This window comes from Lolium rigidum, chromosome 6, assembly GCF_022539505.1.
Source record: "Lolium rigidum isolate FL_2022 chromosome 6, APGP_CSIRO_Lrig_0.1, whole genome shotgun sequence".
Taxonomy (NCBI): domain Eukaryota; kingdom Viridiplantae; phylum Streptophyta; class Magnoliopsida; order Poales; family Poaceae; genus Lolium; species Lolium rigidum.
Window position 1 is genome coordinate 80,710,366 of NC_061513.1, and position 25,242 is coordinate 80,735,607.

General features: G+C 47.8%; 2 protein-coding genes across 2 annotated transcripts; both read right to left on the reverse strand.

The window, feature by feature from the left end:
- Nucleotides 1-202: 202 nt before the first annotated feature.
- On the reverse strand, nucleotides 203-1,694 carry LOC124668437 (homocysteine S-methyltransferase 4-like). The gene is made up of 5 exons (XM_047205580.1): nucleotides 1,452-1,694; nucleotides 1,093-1,328; nucleotides 675-1,008; nucleotides 481-564; nucleotides 203-403 (listed from the first exon to the last, which is right to left on the reverse strand). The coding sequence occupies exons 1-5, from the start codon at nucleotides 1,692-1,694 to the stop codon at nucleotides 203-205; spliced, it is 1,098 nt and encodes a 365-aa protein (XP_047061536.1).
- Nucleotides 1,695-3,921: 2,227 nt separating this feature from the next.
- On the reverse strand, nucleotides 3,922-24,181 carry LOC124661873 (pseudouridylate synthase 7 homolog). Its single transcript, XM_047199763.1, has 20 exons — nucleotides 23,822-24,181; nucleotides 23,530-23,715; nucleotides 23,203-23,450; nucleotides 23,042-23,114; nucleotides 22,902-22,958; nucleotides 22,575-22,654; nucleotides 22,411-22,473; nucleotides 22,018-22,105; nucleotides 21,817-21,919; nucleotides 21,612-21,715; nucleotides 21,076-21,149; nucleotides 20,816-20,880; nucleotides 7,134-7,291; nucleotides 6,959-7,026; nucleotides 6,821-6,881; nucleotides 5,397-5,434; nucleotides 5,050-5,118; nucleotides 4,594-4,870; nucleotides 4,107-4,230; nucleotides 3,922-3,996 (listed from the first exon to the last, which is right to left on the reverse strand). The coding sequence occupies exons 1-19, from the start codon at nucleotides 24,095-24,097 to the stop codon at nucleotides 4,201-4,203; spliced, it is 2,118 nt and encodes a 705-aa protein (XP_047055719.1). The 5' UTR covers nucleotides 24,098-24,181; the 3' UTR covers nucleotides 3,922-3,996; nucleotides 4,107-4,200.
- Between the last annotated feature and the right edge of the window lie 1,061 nt (nucleotides 24,182-25,242).

The window sequence follows — 25,242 nt, forward strand, 5'->3', positions numbered from 1 at the left end:
TATTCAGAGCCCTCCTATAAGGAGGTGCTGCATCTTGTTCACGGCGATTTATCAATCAAGGAAGACACAACAAACCGTCCCTCGATTCGATCGATCGCAGTCCTTCCCGTCGCTACACCTAGGTTGCTACTACTGTACATACACCTGTACGCTACGCCTCGGGCGAAAAAGAAAGAAGATTTGACCCCAGAACCACCATATATTAGAGCACGGCCACAGCTGGGAAATCGTCGTATTCGTCGATATCGGCAGTACCATCGGCGTCTCGCAGCGCCCGCGCGATGGCACTCACCGTCGCCGGGCTCGTCCTGCAGCAACCTCCCACGACCGACGCGCCCGCCTGCCTCCACTTGCCCACGCACGACACGAAGTCCGTTGCCGACGCACCGCCCGCAGCGGAGGCCTGCAACACACCACAACTGGCGGTTATGCATCGCAAAACCAGATCGATCGAAGAACTTGCGTATGCAGATGTGTGGCTAGAGCACTCACCACCCACTCTTTGGTCTCGGCCACGTACGTCTCCCCCGTGTTTGGGTACACCACCACCGGTTTGCTCGTCACCTGCAGCAAAGCAGTACATACACGTACGTACGTACTCCCAATCAAGTCCAAAGCTTGGAACTGACAGGAGTACATGTGAACTAGCTGTGTGCAAGATATGATCTGTGTACCTTTCTGATGGCGAGGAGCAGTCCATTGATCAGCCTGGGAGCGGTGCAGTTGACCCCGACGGCGGCGACCCTGCTGCAGGAGTCGGCGACGGCGGCGCAGTCGGTGATGGGGTCCCCGCTGGCCGCGCTGGCCCCGTCCTTGGAGGTGAAGGAGAACCAGGCGGGGATCCGTATGTCGTTCTCCTCCAGGAGCTCGCAGTAGGCCTGCGCCTCCAGCTTGTTCGGGATGGTCTCGAAGGCGATGAGGTCCGGTCCTGCGTCCGCCAGCGCCTGCAGCCGCCTCCGGTGGAACTTCTTCAGCGCTTCCTTGGTCACCGATCTGCCGTAGTCCCCGCTACATATACACACACGTTGATTAAGTAGGCTAGTAGAGCAAAGGCTGCAGTCTGCAGATGATGAACCCGAATCAGTTACGCACCTGTACTCGGAGCCATCCGCGAGGTATGCCCCGTAGCTCCCGACGGAGGCCGCCACCAGCACGGGCCGGCGCCGCTCTGTGGAGCCGTCGTTGTTCTCGCGCGCGGCGTAGGGGCCTTTGGACCGGCCTTCGAGGAAGATGGCGCGCGCCTCCTGCGCTATCTGGACGCTCCGCCGCAGCAGCTCCTCGCTCTGCTCCCTCGACAGGCCGCGCGACTGGAACCCCTGCAGCGTCGCCTGCCATGCCACGCACGTACACCGGACGGGCACAGGGTTGCTGGTCAGTCACCGTGCTAGGGTTGCTTTGACAAGAAAAGAAGGGCGCCGTGCGCAGCCTGGGCATGCATGTCACCTACTCACCTGGTAGGACGCCGTGGTTATGATGTTGGCGCCGGCCTCTAGGTAGTCCAGATGGACCTTGCGGATGAGGTGAGGGGCGGAGACGAGGCACCTGGCGCTCCAGAGCTCGTCCTGCAGGTCCGCGCCGTGCGCCTCCAGCTCCGTGCCCATGGCGCCGTCCACCACCAAGCACCCACCGGCTTCCCGCACCCACCGCCGCAGCGTGTCCGCGGCGTCGTGCACGAATGCGTCGCCACGCCCCATGCCCGGCCAGCCGGTCGATATCGTTCAGCACCTAGCACACTACACACACGCCGCCGACGCCGATCACGTATAGGACAGTCTTTCTTCCTCACGGTGAAGATCAGAGGAGAAGGCAGAATGCCAAGAATGGAACTAAGACTGACTTCAGGAGCAGTGCGCAGAGATCGTGATCCCGGAGCAGCTTTTAAGACTGGGGCCGGCCGGTGTTGCTGCCTGCGAGAAATCCTGGCACGTACGCTTCGCTGGGGCGGCGGCCGGGAAAGCTCCGAGGATAGAGAGGGGGCGTACGTGGCCACCGCTCCAAGCGGACACGCCTGTTGGAGGGGAGATACGTGTCGCTGCCTGTTACAGTTTCACATCTTTCGCGTCCATGCGCGCACGGCTGGTGGTACTCCAACAGACCAACACCTCCCAAGTCCCAACGTGGCCGTAGATATACGTGGCATACGTGCGTACCGTGGCGTGACACGAAGAGGACGACGAAACGCAGCAGAGCTCGAGAGTCGAGACTCGGGGTGTCTAGAGGTTTTTCTTAATGAAAATCAGCCCTGCCTCTCAAAACTACATTACAAACTACCCCTTTACCGATACAACGCTGGTAGCAAGTTTTTTTTTTAACAAGGGAATATGCCCGAAGGACCTAGCTGCAACTACTAACGAAGGTGGGGGTACAGATTACAGAGGACTCCAGCAAAGAAATAAAAGTACAAACCCAGTCCCCTAAATTTACAGAAAGAACCCTAAAAATCTGAAAAGAAAAGTGATTGGGTCCTTTCTCTCCACCACTAAAACATGGACTCCATCGCCGGCCACCCTCGCCGCCACCGGGGACGGGATCACTTGGGGCAGCAAGTGCGTTGAACTCCGGCGAGTATCCAGCGAAGGGCCTCCAAACAGGAGGTTGAACTAGCGCCTTCAACGGCGCCTGGAGAGGCCGCCTTTCCGGCCAAAGATCCGGCGACCCAAGGCCACCGTGTGGAGATCTCCAAGTTGCAGCAAAGATCTTCCCCGCAACGACCTAGATACATCGGCAGCAGCATCAACGTGCTTCATCTTCCTGTCAGCACCACGCCAACGAAGAAGATGACGACATCAAACGCCACCACACCGATCCAGACCGCCACCATGAACCAAAGCCTTATTGAAGGAGATGCCGGCGGCGCAACCCTTCCTCACCTCCATCTCCAACCATTGGAGCACCACGAGAAAACAAATCACCACCAGAAGTCGCCGGACTCGGGCCCACAAGCACCGGCGGAGCACTCTAGACTAGCATAGAGCCAAAAACGCAAACCTGCAACTAGACCTATGCTAAACTACTGCTTCTACTGTACAGGGAGGGGGCCTTCGCCCGTCTCGCCGCTGGCCACCGCCGGAGAGGAGAGAGGAGGGGCCGACCGGCCCAACACCTGGTGGACTCTAGAAGGTGAGGGAGGGGGCGAGAGCAATGGGGGAGAAGAAAGACTTCCAGTTGAGATTTTCTTTGAAGAATGCCGCAAATGTACCAACGCTGGTAGCAAGTGTTCTCATTTTAAAAGATTTCGGGTTTCCAAAAATTCTGTAAATGCATATTGTCTAGTAGTATGTACCTCCATATCTGCATCAAAATTCTCTTCACATGTGATCTGCATATAAAAACAGATGTTTGAAGAAATAATGAGCTCTTTTTTGCCTTTTCAAATGACAATTTTACTATCTAGAAGAACTCTAAATAAATATATTCACACAATTTTGGAATTTTTTGAGAATTGTTTTTAAGATAGGGTTTATTTTGTGCTGAATTTTTAAGAAAAATTTACTTTATCAAAAAGGTTCCACAGAGATGGATCCTATGGGGATAGTCAGGATCCGGATGTGCCGTGTGCACTTTGCCACTGCTGATGTGCAACATCCCTGATAGCTTATACAAAACTGTTAGTAGCTCTTCTTTTCTTTTCGGGGGTAAACTGCCTATACTACTCGGTGAGGCATCCTATTATATATTTGTCGTTTTTTTCACAGTAGCTGATCGCATGTTCCTCTTAATGCATGTTCCTCTTAATTACGTTGACCAACGGGGGAATGATCCCTCCCTTGGCTATACATTGTTAGGTAGAATGAGTCTCTCTCCGCGGATGGACGCGGATGGATGATAACCCGGTTTATTCGCCCCTCCTGCGAAATTACCGCGGATGGGAATTCGAACCCGGGTGGGCTGGCTGCGCACTGAGCTAGAACTCAGTTCTCAATGTTCCTCTTAATGACATGCAGAAATGCTACAGAAGTCAAGGCGTAGAATCCAGAACATTATGGAAGTTTATCACTGCAAGCACAAAGAAGCATCCGGTTACTAGAGTTTATTTGCCAAAAATTACTACAGTCCAAAACACCAAATGCGGTAGCAAATATATTGACCTAGAGAAAAATACTTACCAGAGCAGTGTTTACTGATGTAACTTATGCCCGCAACTTCCACACGTTCAACATTAGAGATCAGCTTTCGCAAGTAATGCACATAGCTGTAGGTTCAGGAGTTCAATGCTTTCTGATAATCAACCTGAGTGCAACCGTAAAAAATTATGAGCTCCACACTGATCCAGCAAAGTTTATTAACAAGAGAAATGCCAGATATAAAAAGAGTAATGAAGTCGGTAAATAACACCAACAGTTATAACTCAGCTAAGTTTTCCATTCATTCATTGACGCATATACAAATGTAACTTAAGCAGCCATTAGTTGTAAATCAATAACAGCACAGGCAAAATGACAAATACTAACTCACTTGAACAGCATTTAGATGAAATGCCCTGTAATGTCCAGTGCCAATTAAAGAACTAAAAGAATAAAATGTTGCAGAAGCAAAGCGAAATAAAAATATTTAAATCAAACCAAATAAATGGTCTGGGAATTAGGAAAATACCGAAGTTGAAGTCTTCGTCAACTCTCTGATAGCCATTGTAGCATAAGATGATGCTGGTAGAGTAAAAGTTAGTTTTACAGCAAGCTCTGGTAACAGATCTGAGCAGCCAATAGATTTGGTCTCTGCTAGGATGGTTGCTCCAGAGGTTTTCAATGAATCTTCATATGATGTCCCAGTAGATAATAGTTTGTTTGCTTCCGATGGCTTGGCTTTGGATAGAACATCTAAATCGGTTTCCACTAATTGTATTTTGTCATCCGTGTAAGTCATGAGGTCCCTGCAGCCATTAGGAAACGATTTAACTGAAAACCATCAAATATCCTACAAAGGGACAAACAACTGCATTGAACATATAGAAGTCACTGTACAGCAAATAGGTAAAAGTTAAACAAACCCAAACATAAACAAAGCAATTGACTGAACGAAACATTACGATTTTCTTTAAGTTGCACATACCAGTCACAATCAACAGGTCGTTGCATTACACGGCGGTAACCTCCTTTTATGCTTGTAATTGAGAATTCCCTTAGAGTTGGCAATTGTGTCACCCAGCACAACAGTTAGTATGCAGAGTTGAATGTTAAAATAAAAAGATCAACAATTGCATGAATATGAATAGGGTAACACAGTAGTTGCCCCAAATATGCAATTTTTGTGACCAAATGTAGTATTTAAACCCTTGTTTTCATTGGATGTGTTACAAATGCCCATTTTCTAGAGGCCTGTTGTGACCATAATACCCATACAAAGCTTTAAATCTGCTTCACAAAGTAACATGCATATATAGGAACAAACAAACTTACTCGACACCGTGGATGCTCTCTGTCAAGCTGATACCATCCTGAGACACAAAAACCAAAATAGACATTAAATACACATCTAATAAGAAAATGCATATATTATCTTTTTTCCAGTCTGACTAATATAGGTTTGCGCTCCACAAGTATGCCAAGTTTTTTATAACTCACGGAAAAAACAACTTCATAAATCCCAACATAAGAAATTGCTTAAGACCACTACTTCTAGCATGTATACAAAGAGTATCCACAAAACCAGATAGATAATATTCCTAAGATTTCAAATTATTAGGTATATTTGTGTTCGACACAAAGATTAAGATGGGTCCAAACTAACAAAGGCCGCGATGGAAATATACTGAAAGAAAATTTTCTGGATTGATGACGGTGATCGCTGCAGCCTGTGATTGCTCTTTTAGCAAGCGCTGCTGGCTTTCGATCAATGTTCGGCTGGATGTTAGTCAGGACCTTATCAACATGCTTTAGATCATCCTTTGAAAAACCCTGAGGTCTTCTCTACTGCTGCCTGGACCATTTGGAAGCAGAGGATGCCCAAATTTTTTGACAATGTAAATCCTAGATTTAGCTCTTGGTCCTTCTATTTTAAAAGAGAGCCTTTTCTTCTTTCTTACAGAATGGAGGACCTTATGTTTGCCCTTGTTGCCTGGCTAGACAGTTTGTAATCTTCAGGCTACGCCCTTTGTACATCCCCTCCCACCTCTCTTGTAATATCTTGCGTTTATACATATAATTTACTGTCAGGGCCTCCCCTACAGATTTCAGTTAAAAAGCAAGAGCTGTGGAATGCATCTGAATTTATTGCCAAAACAGAAAGCTGAATGCTAGCTAATAGCGTGAGTGGTTGACAACTTCACTTGGCAGGTTTCCGAGCCAAGCAAAGGAGGGTATAAAGGGTGGACCCTAGTAGCTAATAGCATGATTGGTTGACAACTTCACTCTGACAGTAGCAGTGCTAGGACCTGAGAGCTGAGCTGTGATGTCAATGTATCGTAATGTCTTAAACATCTAGAGATTATTGTATAAGATCCGAAGAAGGTAAAAGAGTCTTGCCAAAGCTGTGATTGACCTCACCGACCCAAAATTTTGCATGTAGCACCGCCACGGACTCTGCATGTTTCCAAGAAAAGAGAAGGAGCGTATAATGGGAGGACATAAATTAGTAGTTGTTCCGGTAGAAGCATGCGCCTTGTAAAATGGAAAACCAAATCAGAAATTATCACCTACTGTACTAATCTGACATCGGAGGGAGTATAAGGTATACATAGCACATGAGTAGCTATTAAAATATTACGAAAAAAAGGAAACCCCATATTATACATCTACACCCTATAGTTAGTAGTTAGGTAGAAAAAAACAAGAAGCTTACAGGCATGGTTATTCAATCAAATCCAGAGAAAAACTAGCATTACCTTGTTAGCTATTTCATGGTAAATCCCAGAAACTTCATTCCGAGGAAACAATGTTTCGGAACTGCACATTGAAAAAGTAAACATAAAACTTCAGCAATTAAATGTATTAATAAAAAACATACAGCAAGTGCTCATCACCCAGGCAAAGGAAGGACAACATCCTCAAGCGTGTACACCGCCTTCAATAAATCTTCAGAATCAGCTATCTACAACAAGAGTGTATGAAAGGGAATTCCACAAACAGAAGCTCTCATGCACAAGTTTCACACCGTTTGTGTGTAAATACGCTTTAGATTGATTGTCTATAGTAAACCTTGACAGACTGGATTGTTTCTTCCAGGAGTGTTTCAGTAGATATGTCCATTTCAGATGTGTTAGTATTATCATCGTTTGAAGCACCCGTTACCGATCCTTCTCCAAAAGGGCATTCTTTTCTGTAAACCAAGTCACCTTCAATGACTCCTGAAAAACCTGTGATGTATACCCATTAGCATACAAAGACAACTGAAAGAAGAGTAAAGGGTACCCTTGAAAAACGAAAGCAGAGTCTCAACACCTTGAATAAGTATTAGTGCAAAAAAAACATAAATGGTCCTTAAACATGCCAAAAAAAATCAATGTGGACTTGTGGAGAAGTGGCTTGTGTGCTTTGCAATAATCAGTTTTGGGATGAATTGCTGCATCTGCTGGCAGATCTAGGATAAATGTGAAGAATGTAAAAAACCGCAAACTGACGAAAACATTTGAGAACCGTAATCGGATAGTTGGCTACATGCCATGTAACTAGAACTAAATTTTGGAGAACTGAGTCCTAGCTAAGTGGCAAGGCCAGCGAGTGCGCAGCCAGCACACGCGGGTTCGAGTCCCAAGGGGGACCGAATTAAAAACGGGGTGCTATCCAGCGCGTAAATCCGCTGCTGGAGGAGGTCACATCTTCTACCTAATATCATACAACCAAGGGAGGGATCCATCCCCCTTTGGTCAACGGTTATAACTAAATTTTCAGAACGACAAATCCACAAATAGTTTTATAGTCAAACATGACATAAAACACTAATAGATGTTTATAAACAAAAAAATAAAATGAGATACTAGTTACGACAACTATTAGCGAATAGTAAAATTCACCAATGGAAGTCAACATATCCAGCTTCCAAATCACACACCCAAAAGAGACTTTACAAGATGAAAAGAAAATGAAAAAAAAAGATTAGCAATTCATGTTCGTGAAAGAGAAAACATATTGTTCGACAGTATATGGGTGCATCCTATCTAGCAGTCTGTCTACCTATTCTGGCACATGTGGCCCATTAGCCCAAGTGACCTAGGATAGTATATAAGTTGAGGCTGGTCTTTAAGGAACACTAAGAAAGAACACAACAGCTGCTAGCTGCCTCAAGGTTAGCCACCCTTCCTCGTATCATAGCCACCGAGGACGGTGGTGGTGGCGCCGGTGACAACCAAGGCGACAATGATGGTGCTCCCGTTGTGGCTTCTCTGAGGGGCAAGCATGGGATGACGTGAGATCTCGTGCAGGTGGCAGTAGATCCGAAGGAGATTGAAGGCAGTGGTGCTTGTGAAGTTGTGTTGCTATGATTGGAGATGGCGAGGATCTGGCCATGGCCAAGGTGCTTGACAAGCTGGCCAACTTGCTGGCTGCGAAGATAGCAGATGGGGCATCTTCTGCTACTTCTGGGGAAGGCAAGGCAGGCAGCCCCACATGGTGAGTTGCAGTATAAGCTTGAGCTCATGCCAAATGAGATCAAGTTGGATGGTGTTGGAAGCTATCTGAATTGGTCCAGGAGGGAAATGTTGATTCTGAGGACGAAGTCGATGGAAGGGTACGTGTTAGCAAAGGTTCTTGAGCCTGAAGACAAGGAGGGACGACAAGGAGGGACAGAAGTGGAAGATATGGAACGCTACAAATTCACTAGTTCTCACTTGGCTAGTGAATTCTTTGACACCTGTTGTGTGGAAGCTCTTTCCACATCAACAAAGGTATGGGATGCCTGTCAAAATGTATTCGGGCAAGGGAGATGTCATGCTGGTCTCTCGGATTGAAGACATAATACACGATTTGAGTCAAGGTGAAAAATCAATGATGACATATGTGGGAGAATGAGACGTGTCACTTTGCCCCCTTGGTGCTGCCTCATTAGCAGAGAAGAAGTGGATTGAGGACAGATAGGTGGTGAAATTTTTGAAGGGACTGAATCTTGCATTTGAGGGCAGGAGGACTACACTGATTCATCTTCCTCAGTTGCCTACACTGGAATAGGCCATTTGCAGCCATGGCACAAGAAGAAACTAGGCTGAAACAAATGGAGAAAGTGGAGAGCTTATTATGTGTCAAATAGGTAGGAGACAACTGATATCCACAATTGTGGAATAAAAGGGCATCTAAGTCATAATTTTCTTGCTCCAAGACATGGCCGAGGAAATTTCAAGGGAGTTAGAGGCAAAAATGTAAGGTATTCCAAGTATCAAGTGAGTGCTAGAGTAAACATGTCAGCCATGGATGAAGGGAAAGGACAGTCCAGTTCAAGCCAGAGTGAAGTGAAGATGGGAGAGCACCAAGTAAATGCAAGTTTGGGGCACTTTGCCCACATTGTCTACTCGGATGAAGGCAAGACTGAAAGTGCCTTTATAGCTACGCATAGATCAAATTCAAAATGGATACTAGACTTTGGAGCCTCCAAACATGTTGTTGGTAGTGCAATTCAAACTGCTCAACCAATCAAAGGAAGTGGAGTAGTTTAGTGTACAAGAAATATTAAGCTATCATCAATCCTACATGTACCTGCATTTCCTATGAATTTACTCTCTAAGGGCACTGGTTGATCAAATAGACTGTCGTGTAATCGTTGTACATATTCTTTATACAGGAGAGGCTGAGTGGAAGGAAGATTGGAACCAGGCGTAGGTCTTTGGTATCTGGACCGTGATGAATCATGCAAGCTAGGAGGTTCAGCACTAGTTGCAGCACTACAAGAGAAGGAGAAAATTGCTATGATGCATCATTGTAGAATGAGACATGTTGTTTTTTTATAAAATGGGTAAAGTCTTTCCAAATGTAATGAGTGAAGTTGATAAGAACAATCTTAAGTGTGAAGCATGTGAGTATGCTAAACATCCTAGAACCACCTATGTGAGTAAGGGGCTCACAAGTATATCCCCATTTATGCTTGTGCATTCTGATGTGTGGACATATCTTATTTCCTCTATTAGTGGGATGAAGTATTTTGTGACATTCATTGACTGTTATTCTCGATTCTCGAATGACTTGGGTGTACCTTATGAAGCATAAGGATGAAGTGCCTTGCTTCCAGAATTTATATGCGTATGTTAAAACCCAGTTCAAGGTGGAGGTCCAAATGCTCAGATCATTATGGACAGAATATATCAATAAGATGTTTGGCAGGTTCCTATCTAATCATGGTATTCTACATCAAACATCATGTCAAAATGCTCCACCTCAAAATGGAGTGGCTCGATCATTGATGTATACCATGAATATCCCACAATTCCTCTGGAGTGGTGGCTGCTACGTTTCTTATCAATCGCATACCCTCAAGAATACAAGATATGAAATCTCCTTGTGCATTATTGCTACGAGAGAACAAGTGACAAAACTTGACCCTAGAGATATTAAGTGCGTCTTCATTGGCTATCCTGCATTCCTTCTAGACAGCGAGGATATAAATGTTGGAGCCCCTCTGAGCGGCACACATTTGTAAGTCTTGATGTTACTTTCTGGGAATCTAATCCCTTTTATGGTGAAAGAACAGATTTGAGTTCTACTCCTACGTCTCACAGCTTAGGGCGTAAAAAAAAATCGTTTTTTCCTCATAGCTTAAGGCGTGGGTCTTGGTCAGTACGATACTATTGCTGATTTTTCGGGAATACCCCTTTGCTCCGTCTCTTCTCTTCCTAGCACCGTCGTTGCTTCGATTTTCGAGTACTACATCCTTTACTGCGCAATGCTTGTCTGGTAGCAAAAAGAATGGCTCCCGCCGCAGCAATCCATCTCCTTCCCTCGTTCATCTTCTTCTAGGGGTGTTTCCCCTTCTCCATGGCTAAGCAAGATGATTTGAACTTCAACCACGGCGTCAAGGAGAAGTTGAATCGGGTGCGGAGGAGGAAGGTGCGGGAGGTGGCCTCTATGGTGTGAGCAGATGCGTTCATGGCGTTGACGGAGGAGCAAGCACCTACCTAGAGTGGTGATGTGGGTGAGTGCGGCAGCCTTCCCGCATTGGTGGGCGACCGCAGCGACCATCCCGTGGACTTGGGCGTGCGCGACGTCCAGCATGGCATGCACAACGGCCATCCCGTTATGGACGAATTCCGCAGCGTTTGCGCACTTCTGGACGAGCATCGCGGCCTTCCTGGCGTCGGCGCCAGCGTTCCCGTTGGACGAGCATGAGGGATTGCAGTTCATTGTGTTGCCAGCGTCGGCGGCGTTGACATGGTGCTGCACAAGGGCCTCCCGTTTGTGGATGGAGCAAGAAGAAGATCGTGATGAGGCAGTTGATTAAGGAGAATTAAATGTTTGCATGCAGGGGTAAAAGGGGAAGGTGACCGATTCTTTCTCTCCTAGGATCGCTACCTCACCTCTCAATAAACGCGCTCAGATTTTTACGCCTTAAGCTACGATACGGAGGGAGTATATTTGAAGGGCTTGACCAGACACTACATATTGTTGGTCAAGAGGAGGAGAGTGCAAGTAACAGCAGTGCAAGCAGCAGCTCTCCTCATGGACAACAACAACCTCAACAACCTCCGATTGTTGGGTCTATACCACTCATTGTACCACAATTGTCACATGCTAGAAGTCGGCCAAAGCCAAATGAAGAGCAGAATCTTTATGTGTACTCACGCAAACCAAGGATAGAAAAACAGGGGAGCACCATGCAGAAGAACAGGGGAGCAACGGCAAGGGGAGTTACCGGTTGTTGAGGCTGATTTGCCTGAAGAAAGGTCAGCTGACAATACAATGGAATCGTTGGATTTGCCTATTGCTTTAAGGAAGGGGACAAGAGCAGCTACCTTGAAAGAAATTGATAGATATGGCTTGGTACACAACATCAGTAACTATGTATCATATGAAGCTTTGTCCCCTTCGACAAGGCATTCGTAGCATCTCTCTAGTTCATTGCAATTCCAACAGGTTGGAGATCAACTGCAGAAGCGGAGTATAGAGCAATGTCTCTAGGATTAAGTGAGATGCTATGGTAAGAAACCTTCTGACTGAGTTGAAGATCTTAAAGGTTGGACACTTGAACGTACTGCATAGCAAACAATCCAGTCCAACATGATAGGACAAACCACACTGAGATTGAAAGATTCTTCATTAAAGAGAAGCTAGATGCTGGAATTATCAACATCAATTATGTGAGCACAAGGCAGCAAATTGTCATTGCCTAACAAAAGGTTTGGCTGTCAAGGAGTGTGATCGAGCTTGTGACAAGATGAGGATGATAGATATCTATCACCCATCTTGAGGGGGAGTGCTAAACAGTATATGAGTTGCATCCTATCTAGCAGACCCATTAGCCCAAGTGACATGGGATAGTATATAAGTTCAGGCTAGTCTTTAAGAAACCCTAAGAAAGCACTGTGCAGCTGCTAGCTGCCTCAAGGTTAGATACCCTTCCTCTTCTACACGTATTCACATTCAAAATCATGGAACATACTAATACAATATGTTAATAACGCCTAGGTGAATATCTTTTCCAAGTTTCCATGGCTTGGAACTGTTAGTATCTCTAGCCTCACTTTCATGAAGAAGAGGATGACACTAGGAGAGTTGGGGCAATTTTCGTTGGTTTATTTCACACACATCTCACACAAATGCCATGCCATACTGAGGGCACGGTGCTACAGATTTATAGCTGCTAGCCAGCCAGAATATGCTAGTCTAAAGATGCTAACTGTCAGTCAGTCAAGGAGATGCTAACTGCCAGTCCTTGATGCCTCTAAAAGCAGTCAAGGATCAGGGATGCTATCCTATCCTAACCAACTGTCCTTCACAAAGGACCATGTGTGTGCTGCAGTCCACAGGAACATGTGTGTGCTGCAGCAGCTCCACAAAGACCAGAATACAATGACTTATTCATCATTCTCCCCCTAAGTCTTGTACGCCGTCTTGCGGGAGCGCTGAGCCATCCCGATCCGGGAGCAGAGCTCGAGGAACTTGACCCTCCCAAGAGGCTTGGTGAGCAGATCCGCGAGCTGGTCCGTGGTGTTGACGTAGCTTGCCTTGATGCTTCCTTCCGCCAAGCAGTCCCGGATGAAGTGATACCTCAACCGGATGTGCTTGCTCCGTTCATGAAAAACGGGGTTCTTTGCCAGGGTCAGAGCAGACTTGCTGTCCACCAAGAGCTGCACTGGTCTAGTGTCCCGACCAAGGAGATCACCAAGCAGTCGAGCGAGCCAGAGCGCCTGAGTGCAAGCGGTGGAGGCTGCTATGTACTCAACCTCACAGCTGGACATGGCCACCACCTGCTGCTTGATCGACTGCCAGCTCACTAGGCACTTGCCGAGGAAGACGAGGATCCCGCTCGTGCTCTTGCTGGTGTCGATGTCGCCGGCGTGGTCGCTGTCGCTGTACCCGACGAAGTGCGCCGCCCCAGGACACCTAAGGTAGTGGAGGCCAGGGTCGAGAGTCCCCGCAATGTAGCGGATGATCCTCTTCACAGCCTGTAGGTGCTCCGTCGTCGGTCGCTCCATGAAACGACTAACGTAGCCGACGGAGAAGGCCAAGTCCGGTCGTGTGTGGGCGAGGTAGCGAAGGCTCCCCACAAGGCGCCGGTATTGTGTGGCGTCCACTTCCTCCGTCGTGCTGTCGCGGCTCAATTTCAGCCTCTCCTCCATCGGAGTGAGGGCTGGGTTGCATCCAGTGAGCCCAGCTAGCTCAACGATGCGCTTGGTGTAGGCGGTCTGCCGAAGCGTGATCCCGGAGTGGTCCTGGTGCACCTCGATCCCCAGATAGAAGGAGAGGAGCCCCAGATCACTCATCTGGAAGGTGGCCTTCATCTCTTCCTTGAACGCTGCCACCTCTGCATCCTTGATGCCGGTGATCACCAAGTCGTCGACATAGACACCCACCAACAGGGTGTTTCCTCCACTCCCCCGTCGGTAGACGGCCGCCTCGTGCGGGCTTTGCTCAAAGCGCATTGCCTTCAGCGTGGAATCCAGCTTGGCATTCCACGCCCGTGGTGCCTGCCGCAGGCCATAGAGAGCCTTGCGCAGGCGGAGTACCTTGCCCTCCTGGCCGGGAATCGCAAATCCTGGCGGCTGCTGCACGTAGACCTCCTCCTTCAGGTCGCCATTGAGGAAGGCAGACTTGACATCCATGTGATGGACGCGCCAGCCCTCCTGGGCAGCGAGCGCAAGGAGGAGTCGCACGGACTCCATCCGTGCCACGGGAGCGAAGGCGTCGTCGAAGTCGACTCCCCCCTGCTGCAAGAAGCCTCGTGCCACCAAGCGAGCCTTGTGCTTGACGATGGCGCCGGCTTCATCCCTCTTCAGCTTGAACACCCATTTGAGGGTGATCGCACGGTGACCACGAGTGAGGTCAGCAAGCTGCCAGGTGCGGTTCTTCTCGACCGCATCCATCTCCAACTGCATGGCAGCGCGCCATGCTGCGTCTCTCTCAGCCTCTGCAAAGGACTGAGGCTCGCCATCGTCACGCGCAAGCTGCAGCGCGCGCCTCCGAGTCGCGTGGCACCTGTCCCGGCACCGGCTGGTCGCCGAGAAGGTTCTCCATCGTACGGTACCGCAGAGGCTCGCCGCCATGATACGCGTCGATGCGCTCCCCGTCGTGAGAGAGCGGGGAAGCGAACTCCACCGAGCTGTGCTCAACATGAGCTGGTGTAGACGTGCCCGGAGGAGTGACTGCCGGTGCTGGAGTACGTGGTGACGCCGGCTGTGGTGGTGTAGCAACCACCGGGGTCGATGGAGACTTGGGGACCGAGGTAGGCGAGCTTGTTGAAGAAGAGCTGCCTATTCCCCCGGCCGCCTCGAAGTGGACGTACTCGACAATGAAGTCGTCATACGTCGGAGTCGAGCTGTCCTCCACCGCCTTACCCCATGCCCATCCTCGCCCTTCGTCGAACACAACGTCACGCGACGTGCGCACACGTTGTGTCTTGGGGTCGAGGATGCGGTAGGCCTTCGAGCCCTGCGAGTAGCCAATGAACACTCCCGGAGTGCTCCTGTCGTCGAGCTTGCCGATGTGGCCGAGCTCCTTGGCGAATGCGAGGCAGCCAAAGACCCGCAGGTGGGAGACTGCCGGCTTTCGCCCATGCCAGGCCTCGTACGGCGTCCTGCCGTCGAGGGCCTTAGTACGCGAGCGGTTGAGGATGTAGACGGCCGTCAGCACCGCCTCTCCCCAGAAGACAGCCGGCACCTCTCTGCGCTGAGGAGGGCCCGAGCCATCCCCACAACCGTCCGGTTGCGCCGCTCGACGACGCCGTTCTGCGCGCGGGGCCGTAAGGCGCGGAGTAGTGGCGCCGGATGCCTTCATCGGCGCGGTACGACGCGAGTCGGTCGGCGTGAATTCGCCGCCGTTGTCGGTACGCAGCACGCGCAGCTTGCGGCCGCACTCCGCCTCCGCAGCAACTTGCGAGCGCCTGATGGCGTCCGCTGCCTCTCCCTTGCTGCCGAGGAGCACCACCCACATGTAGCGGGAGAGGTCATCGACAAGCAGCAGGAAGTAGCGCCGTCCTCCTGGTGTGGCTGGTGTCACCGGGCCACACAAGTCCCCGTGCACGAGCTCGAGCTTCTCCTTGGCTCTGAAGCTCGCTTGCTGGGGAAAGGAGAGTCGTCTCTGCTTCGTCAAAACGCAGACGTCGCAGAACTGCTCCACATGGTCAAGGCACGGCATGCCTCGCACCATCTCCGTGGTACTAAGCCGCTTCAGGGCCTCGAAGTGAAGGTGCCCGAAGCGCTCGTGCCACTGCCACACCTCGTCCTCCCGACGAGCAGCGAGACAGAGGGGTTGTGCCACCTGCACATCAAGAACATAGAGGCGATTTGTGCCTCTGGTTACCTTGGCAAGCGAGCGACGGTGGCGATCCCGGATGCGCAGAACTCCGCTCTGCACGCGGGAGCCGTTCTCATCCAGCTGTCCCAGGCTGATGATGGAGTTCCTTAGCGCGGGAATGTAGTAGACACCGGTGAGCAGCCGGTGCTCTCCAGTCTTGGCGGCGAAGATGACGGAGCCGACGCCCTTGATCTCCACTGCGGAGGCATCCCCAAACTTGACGGAGCCTCGCACGTCGGAGTCGAGCTCGGCGAAGAACTCCCGTCGACCGGTCATGTGGTGGGTGGCGCCGGTGTCGAGGCACCACCCGCCAGTCTTGTCGTTGCCGGAGCAATCGCCGAGAAGGGCGTGTGCTTTAGACTCGTCAAGGTGGAGGAGAGTGGTGCGGTGGAGAGCCTCTGCGGTCGGTGCCGCTGGAGACAGCTCGATGCTGGCATGCGCCATGAACAGAGCTGGCTCCTCCTCCCCTGCCTGTGCGACGTGGGCCTGGCCACGTCGTGGCTGTCGGCACTCGTTGGCCCAGTGACCAAGCTTGCCGCAGTTGTGGCAGGCGTCGTCCTTTGCCGGCTTGGGCTTGCCGGCAGCGCCTCTGCCGGCATCACCTTGCGCCTTGGCTTGGCCATCCTTCCGCGCCTTGCGTGGCTTGCCGCGCTTGCGGCCGCCTGTCACCGTGGCCAGCATCCCACTGTTCCCGAGTGAGGAGCAGCTTCCCGCCGGTGGTGATGGGCCCCGACGAAGACTGTGGCTCGTCGGTGTCGACGACCTTGAGACGACCTATCGCCTCCTCTATCGTCATGGTGGAGAGGTCCAGCAGGGACTCGATCGAGCGAGCCATCTGCTTGTACTTCTCGGGGACGCAGCGAAAGAGCTTCTCGACAGCTCTCTCCTCGTCGTAGGCGTCATCGCCGAACTGCACCATCTTCCGCAGCAGAGTGTTAAGACGGAGAGCAAAGTCATCAACGTCCTCACCTGGCTTGAAGGCCAGGTTCTCCCACTCCTTGCGAAGTGCCTGCAATGTGGACTTGCGGGCACGGTCGCTGCCGATGCGTGCCGCGGCGATGGCGTCCCAAGCCTCCTTGGCAGTCTGCTTGTGGGAGAGCGAGAACTGCATCTCGGCCGGGACTGCAGCGATGAGGGCGTCCAGCGCCCGTCGATCCTCATGATGGTCGACGTCGCCGTCGTGGACTACCTCCCACATGTGCCGCACACGGAGCCCGATCTTCATGATCGCGGCCCACTCGACGTAGTTGGTTTTGGTGAGGGTAGGCCACCCAACACCGGGACCAACATCCACGACCACCGTCCGGACCCCGTAGAGGCCGCGGTCTTGGTCATCCCGGCCCGCCACCGCCGTGCGCGCCTCCTCTGGGAACGCCATCCCGAGGTGCGCGGGCGTGCTCGGCTGCCCACTGCGCTGCCCGCTGCGCCGCCTGTGGCGCCGCTACGTCGGCGCTGCCATCAGCAGAAACGGAGCCGTTGGCGCTGCCGCGCAGCACCTCGACCTCCGCCGCCGCACGTGCTGCCTCCGCTCTGGCTGCTGCTAGCTCCGCCGCTGCCAGCCTCGACGCCCTTGTTGTCGCCGCAGCGGCTGCCGCGGCCACTCGTTCACGCTCCTCTGCCGCGGCGCGATCGGCCTCCTGCCGACGCCGCGTGCTGGAGGTAGCCGTGTGCTGAGAGTGGCCGTCGGACATGGCTTGCTGCTGGGGGGCTGAGCGCTGCTTCCGACGAGCTGCTGCTCGACAACCCGGACGGAGGTAAGTAACCAGGCTACTGGTTGGGGCTGCTCCCTTCCCTGTGAAGGAGAGGAGCAGGAGATGCTCAGGCTGCAAGACAACCTTGCTCTGATACCACTTGTTAGTATCTCTAGCCTCACTTTCATGAAGAAGAGGATGACACTAGGAGAGTTGGGGCAATTTTCGTTGGTTTATTTCACACACATCTCACACAAATGCCATGCCATACTGAGGGCACGGTGCTACAGATTTATAGCTGCTAGCCAGCCAGAATATGCTAGTCTAAAGATGCTAACTGCCAGTCAGTCAAGGAGATGCTAAGGATCAGGGATGCTATCCTATCCTAACCAACTGTCCTTCACAAAGGACCATGTGTGTGCTGCAGTCCACAGGAACATGTGTGTGCTGCAGCAGCTCCACAAAGACCAGAATACAATGACTTATTCATCAGGAACCGTTGAACCGATGAATGTACGGGGTTTATCTCGTGTAACTACTCACAAGATGACTGATCTCGTTTCACAATTTACAATTGATGATCTAGATTACCCATTCGTTGAGACGAAGATATCAAAGATAACTGTTTATCGACTTCAACCATCTTTTGAGTCAAATTTTCATCATTACAAGTAGAAAGTTAGCTTGCTTCTCAAATAAAGAGCACATGTCTATAAAGAGCACATGCCTAAAACTGGTCTCTTATTATTCACGATCATAATTGGAGAAGTCTGCACCTTAAATTTTCGCAAGACAAGCAAACTTCTCTATATAGACCTTGGAGAAAAAACATTTTAGATGAATAATTAAGAAGCATAGAAGTAACCTTGAGTTGTTTCACAACAACCGATTATTCATCTCAACACACATCTTGTCCACTATGACACTGACAATCATAGGATGATAGAAATCAAGATGAATGGTAGTACTGCAACCTTGAGCAAACTAATATGTACTTCATCATCCATATTTTGCATTATGCCTTTGGAATCAGTATATTGTTGGATCTAACCAAAATGCACTCATGGTTATCAACCCAGATTTGACATCTTGAACTAATTCCATACCATACATAATATTTATATACTTCCTTCCCAAGATGGGCTCATTTTAATACCAGTCACTTCAACATACGGTTCAACATAAACTACATTTAAAACACTCTATTTTTCTATACAACCGGTGACATAAGTCTCGGTATGCCAATTTCCATGGAACAAAGCGTCCACAATGGATCTATATAAAGCAAAGTTATGTGAACCCCATCTGGTATATTTTGGTATAGCAGAACTAGTTATCTTCTACTACATATATCACTACTATCAAGCCTATCCAAAACAGCCAATGCAATCATCTTTTTGCAAGATATACTTGTTGCAATCAAGGAGACATATTCAAGAAAACTATGAAACATGAGCAAGAACTAACAACGGAGAAAACCACCAATTGCAAATGGAGGGAAAATCAATGGGAATATAAATCATGCGAGTTCCACATCGAATATTTTGTTCATGCCATTAAATTCACCTCTCATGTTTGAAGCCCCATCATATCCTGGCATCTTAGCCTTGAAATAGACACTTATGCTGTAAGGGATTGTTTGCAAGGTCTATTTTAAACCTAAGACAGTAAGGATATGATGGAGCTTCAAACATGAGAGGTGAAATAAATGGCATGCAACAAAATGTTTCTAGGAGAAAGCCGCATGCTTTCTATGTACATTGCTTTGCCCACCATTTGCAATTGGCTGTTATGTATGCTGATAGTTGTTGCTTGTATATTATTGAGAGTTCATCGTTATCTCTTTGATTTGACCACAATAAGTTCATCTTGCAAATGGATGGATGCATTGGAAGAAGAGTTTTATTATATGTTTTATATAGGGATTGAGAGAGGTGAAATATCTAGTGGAAGAGTCTTGCATCAACAAACTAGTAGAGTTCATTTTTTTGGACTAAAGAGGGTAGAGGGTACCCTAATGATGGACCACTTGCATCTATACAAACTAGTCTTGTAAGACCCAGATATACTAGATGTAGTTCAAATCACATAATTGTGCTTCGTATAGATCAAATGCAGCCTTCGTGATAAGAGTGCTTAATAAAATTGATGCAGATGGGTGTACGGTGACTCATGTAAAAGGTTGTATGGAAATGAGTGCTTTTAATTGATTTTATTTTGAAGTTCATGTTTATTTTGTGTTAAAATGAGCTTTCATAAATCTTGCAAAGGTATAAATATTGTGCATGACACGGAATTAGTTCAAGATGTCAAATATTTGTTTGTAAACATGGGAAATAGTGGTTGGGGGATCTTTTTGGTGAATTCCAAAAATATTGTGTTCCAAAAGGCCTTCTAGGGTAAAATATGTGAAATACATGCTTGTCTCGAAATCTAATTTTGGAAGATGAAATACCAGTTTTCCTTATTAATTGGTCATTTTCTACTAAATGAAATCCAGAGGCCGTGCCAGTTGATAAAAAAAACAGTCGATTAAAAAAATAATACCGATAAGAGGTCGCTAAGGACTAGGAGGACTATCACTAATCTTCTTTATTGTACGAGATTTTCTGTATCCGTATTGGTAAGATATTCTCATGTCTTGATCAAAAAATATTTCTCCAAGTTCGATATAGAGAAGCTTGCTCCTCTTGTGGCAATTTATACTGCAGATCTTTCCAAATCCTGCAATAACAGGAGTGGATCCTATGGATCTTTTCTCTTGTACTATTGAAACTATTTATATATTATATATTCAGTAGTGCTCTACTGTTCCCATCCAAAAAGTGCACCAAAATATTGGGTGTAGAAGATAGTTTCATATGATTGAATTAAACATGCCTAACTTTTCTTTTCCAGATTATAGCACTGACACCTCTGCTTTTTTCAACAGTACACTTGCAAATAAAGTCTTTCAAACATATCGCAATGCCCATGTTACCTTGGAACAAGCCAAAGGTGAGAATGAACATAAACAAGAGCAAACTAGTCACACCCATCCGAATCATTATTGGTAAAAACGTGCTCTCCTGCAACTTAGTATTTATTTAATTGTTTTCTATGTATGAGCGGATTTTCATTCAGTAGAACTCCTAAATTAGTATGCTACGCAATAAATGTACTATAATTCTTGAAGTAACCACAGAAAGTCTCCAGTGCTTGTCTCAAAATAATGAATCTAATCAGATCAAAATCATCAGAAGCAGAAAGTATACTAACCGTACTTTCCAACTCTCATACTCGCAGCATGGTTCCATAAGTAACTCTGGTAACTATGCACATACCTGTATAAATTTTAACACGGCTTAATAGGTAGATGTAGATATGTAGAACTTAAGTCTTCATGGTAAATAAGACAAAAGTAACTACTTTTCTGGCATTATGGATTCTAGAAAAATACTACAGCCATCATAGATGGTGCATCCCGAATTACCATCACTGGTCCACAGTGAAAACATAAATCATGCAATAGAACATACATCAATCTCAGTGGTCTAGGTATAGCCATCAGTGCTTGTAGATAGTTGCCAGGGTACTTCTTCAAACGCTGAAGCTGATAAAGACACAAAGCACAGATTTAAAGGTTCCAGTGTCAAATTAGATGATGAATTGGAGGATAAGAAAGCTGTCTTGTTATAACTTAAGTTAATAATTAATACTATTTGAATCAAGACACCAACGTATGAATTTCTTGTTTATAACCTCATCCAGCATAAGTTGGTAAGTTTTCTCCATTACACAACATGTACTAAAATCGAGCCAAGTTTAACTTATAGGCATAGACAAATATGTGGCATCATCTTGCTTTCTGTTGATCCATAACATCACAAGTATCTCTCATCACTAATTCAATGTTGTGTGGGACACATTAATCTCACCTGATATGAATAAATAGATTTTACAAGCACTAAAACCAGCTAGATCATTACAAAGATAGCCAATAGCTGTGATAGGACAACAAAAATGTTCAGATATAACAATATAATCCAAGAAAAGGAAGACTGAATACACTTACAATAGCCCTCTCTGCTACGAGACGCCGAGGGAAATTCCGAATTGCAGAGTCAATATCACCATGCTCTTTATAATGTTCCCTTACCCCATTCATGTCATCACACTGTACACAGCTAAGTTAAATCGAACAATTTTAACCCCAAAAGATAAAATTACTAAATATTAAAATTTCTGGTTGTAGAACAGCAAAAATTACTCAAGGATATCTCCTTCCCTTGGATCAAGGATCAAGCTAACTGCATTTCTCCACTCTCCTCTAAGCAAAGCAGCACCAACAAGATGATTTGGTACTGAAGCACTACCAAAACGCTAGCAAACAACGATACAAATAATGTTCTACAAGTCAGAGGACACTGCCAAAAGTTTGAAGCATAGGCAAAAGAAATAAGAGGACATGTTTCTTGTACCTGTAGACCATAGTAATTAATAAACCCACTATTTATTAATCCATCAACAGCTGCCTTAATTACATCTTCTGATTCTGCCACCACACTCCTGACAAATAACATAAACATTAAGCATGAATTATCCGATCCCTCTGTAATTGAAAATAAAAATAACAAGGTCATGACAGGAATGTAAGATCATAGTACACATTACACAACGACACCAAACTATGAAATTCTTTGTAAGTTCTAGCCACTGTGAATTAGCATAATATTGTGCCGCGGCATAGCCACCAAACTTGTGCTGTAGCATAATGACAACCTATGTGCACCATTTATATTGCAGAAGACCAAACAAATTCATTATAACAATTCTGTATAGTGCCATCAGTATATAGCAAGGAGAAGATGCACCTTAAGATAATCGTAAATCGGTTTCCCATGAGTTGACCAAGAACAAGGCCCTCCTTCACATAACTAGAAAAATAACAAGTTAATCAATTACCAAATTGTCAATTACTTTTGCTCAATTACATTAAAATTGTTGCACATAAATTATACTACACATAAACACTTACTTAAAGTCTCCAACTTTAATGCAAATGAGTTTACTATTTAGAGCAGCCAACCTACTGGCATGTACCCTGAAAAGTGTTACCTGATGAGAAGAGAATTAAAAAATCATGAATCCAATAAAAATCAAAAATATGTTTCTTCTCGAACTATAGCATTCATTCTTCCTTGTACCAACTTTTTCTGATAAAAATCATTACAGTTCCCATTTTGAACCATGTTTGTTATATTGAATCATGGCTCACATTGTCCAAAAAAACAATGGAAGGAAATGCAAGAGGTTGAAATGTTGAATGAGTTGCACAACATAAATCAATGTAGAAATAAAGGACCTGTTGGGTTGTAATAGCACGTTTATCCTTTGTCCCTGCAAACCCAAATGCCCGTGGCTGTGGATAATGTAGTTACGAGTAATTAGCGAGTATGTGTATGAATTCGCTAGAATTTTGATGAAACAATGGCGAACATGTACCTGAAGCCCCAACATTTTTCCTATCACTCTTAGTGCCTCCTGGGTGTCCTTGTTCTCCTTGTAGAGATGAAACCTGTGGCATAAATTACAACGTAATGTGCATCCTTATGCATAAATACTAAGCTGTCATAACTAAAAATGTTGTGAACATATACCATCACCTGAGGTACTTCCCAAGATGATAAGGCCAGATTACAGAGACCCTACTATCAAACGGCCTATCATCTCTCCAGCCCGAATGCCGGGAACTTCGCATGCCCGTCCTATTCCTCGCCTTCTCGCGAAAATTCCTCCGTCCACGTGGCCCTGACTTCAATCGCACCCTAATACACCTCTGAACCCCATCGCTGTGTTCAACGGTATCCGTGGCCAAGAATTTGAAGTTCCTCTTGAAAAAGTCATGCACCTCCTGGAAAATGTGGAATGTGTATGACAACTTCACATCCCAGTTTACAGTATAACCACAATGTTGGGAGGATAAAACCAACCGAGCGATGAGCCTTATCGGCGTCAGGAGAGAGAATGATTGGCGAGACAGTGCTATCGTCCTCTGAAACCCTCGACAGAAATTCCCTCAGCGTGTCAGCATCAGCATCGCCGCAGAGCAGCCGGAAGGACTCCAGCGAATGCGGGAGGTCCGGGTCGGGGTCCGCCTCCTCCTCTGCATCCACATCCTGCGAGTCCGCAAATGGCGCCAAGCAGAAACGAGATGTCAGCAGACTATACACGGCTGCTGAATCCGGAAAACCGCAGTGGTGGGGGGAAGGAGAAGAGAGAAACCTCGTCGGGGAGGTCGAAGGAGGTGAGGCGGACGAGGGCGCCGTCGCGGGCGACCTCGTGGACGATGAAGTCGGAGTAGCGCTGCTTGAGCGCGCCGCGGAAGCCGGGGAGCGAGGAGGCGAAGCGGGAGATGCCGACATCGGGCTCGGCGAGGGCGGCGCGGCGCTGCCCCGGCGGCTGGGCTACGGCGCCGGCGCGGCAGGCCAGGGGACGGGAAGGGGGTTTTGCGAAGGAGAGAGGGGAGAGGATGGGGTTTAGGAAGTGGCGGCAGCGCATTCGGGCGTGCGGTGGGAGGATGGCCGGCGGAGGGGTGGTGATTCGGTCAGCCGCGCGCTCCGTGTCCGTTCTGTGGGGTGCGAGTGGAAACTGAGCGATTGAAGCCTGGTGGCGGCGGCGGCGGCGGCGGCAAATCTTCTCCGGCAACGGGACCGGAGCTTGGTGACTGGCGAGAAGTGCGTAACTGCGCGGCTCCGGGTGTGTTGGTCACGCAGGTTCGATTCGAAATGGACGGCCGATATTGATAGTGCGATACCTCGACTTTGCATCTTCGCTATCTCTTCACAAGGGGTTGCATTTTGCATCTCGTTGCAAATGTATCCAACAAGAAGAGGGTGTTTGGTCGTCTAAAAAAAAAGAGGTGTTTGGTAGGAAGGAGAAGGTTGGTCTCGAATCAGCCATTTTCCATGGAGTTAGGCTCGGAACTTGCTAGGTGGTGCAAAGAGGGCATACGACTTCATTAACTCGTGTGACCATGGAGATACGAGCGCTACGGCTAAAATTGGGCGAGAGAAGTTTGCTCACCTATGCTGAAACCCTTCCATCGCCGGTCATTCTCAATGCCGAAACCCTTCCATTGCCGGCTTTCTCCGTTTGAGCTCTCTTCTCCGGTCGTCGAACAAGTAAGCGTTGTCGTTTTCTGTGGTTTTTGGCGACAACAAGTCTATTTCTTCCTCTTTCACGAGCTATCATTTTCATCCTCCACCTCGTCCAACCTCCGGTGCAAGTAACCAAACCCTTGAACTTGCTCTCTTAGATATTTGAATGTGTGGCTTGATCTGATAGTAGTGTGATAGTGTGCGCATGTCTAGTATAATGAACTTATACTTGCGCATCTTGTTTTCAGGTAGATCATATTTTTAGATTGAGGTTGTGTACTAGCTTCAAAGGTGGCAGCTAAGCTTGCTAAAGAAGACATAATTTGTTCAGAATATGCTATGCAAAAAATACCACGACGATCAAACCGATATCTCGGCTGTTTTTTTACGAAATCTTGTCTTATTTTGGTGCATATTTCTCCAAACATATTAGAATTAGATTGCAAGTTCAAGCCAAGATAAATCTCCTGAACCAAGCCATAATAGCAACAGGTAACCCACTTACAAAATAAGCCGCCGACGTGCATAATTGTCGGAGCGCATATC

Coding starts and splice junctions, on each gene's coding strand:
- LOC124661873 (XM_047199763.1), bottom strand. CDS start 24,097: ATGCGCTGCCGCCACTTCCTAAACCCCATCCTCTCCCCTCTCTCCTTC. Junction 23,716..23,821: donor CCTTCGACCTCCCCGACGAG/GTTTCTCTCTTC, acceptor GCGGACTCGCAG/GATGTGGATGCAGAGGAGGA. Junction 6,882..6,958: donor GTTGTCCTTCCTTTGCCTGG/GTGATGAGCACT, acceptor TTCAATGTGCAG/TTCCGAAACATTGTTTCCTC.
- LOC124668437 (XM_047205580.1), bottom strand. CDS start 1,694: ATGGGGCGTGGCGACGCATTCGTGCACGACGCCGCGGACACGCTGCGG. Junction 1,329..1,451: donor TAACCACGGCGTCCTACCAG/GTGAGTAGGTGA, acceptor GTGGCATGGCAG/GCGACGCTGCAGGGGTTCCA. Junction 404..480: donor AGTGGGTGGTGAGTGCTCTA/GCCACACATCTG, acceptor GGTGTGTTGCAG/GCCTCCGCTGCGGGCGGTGC.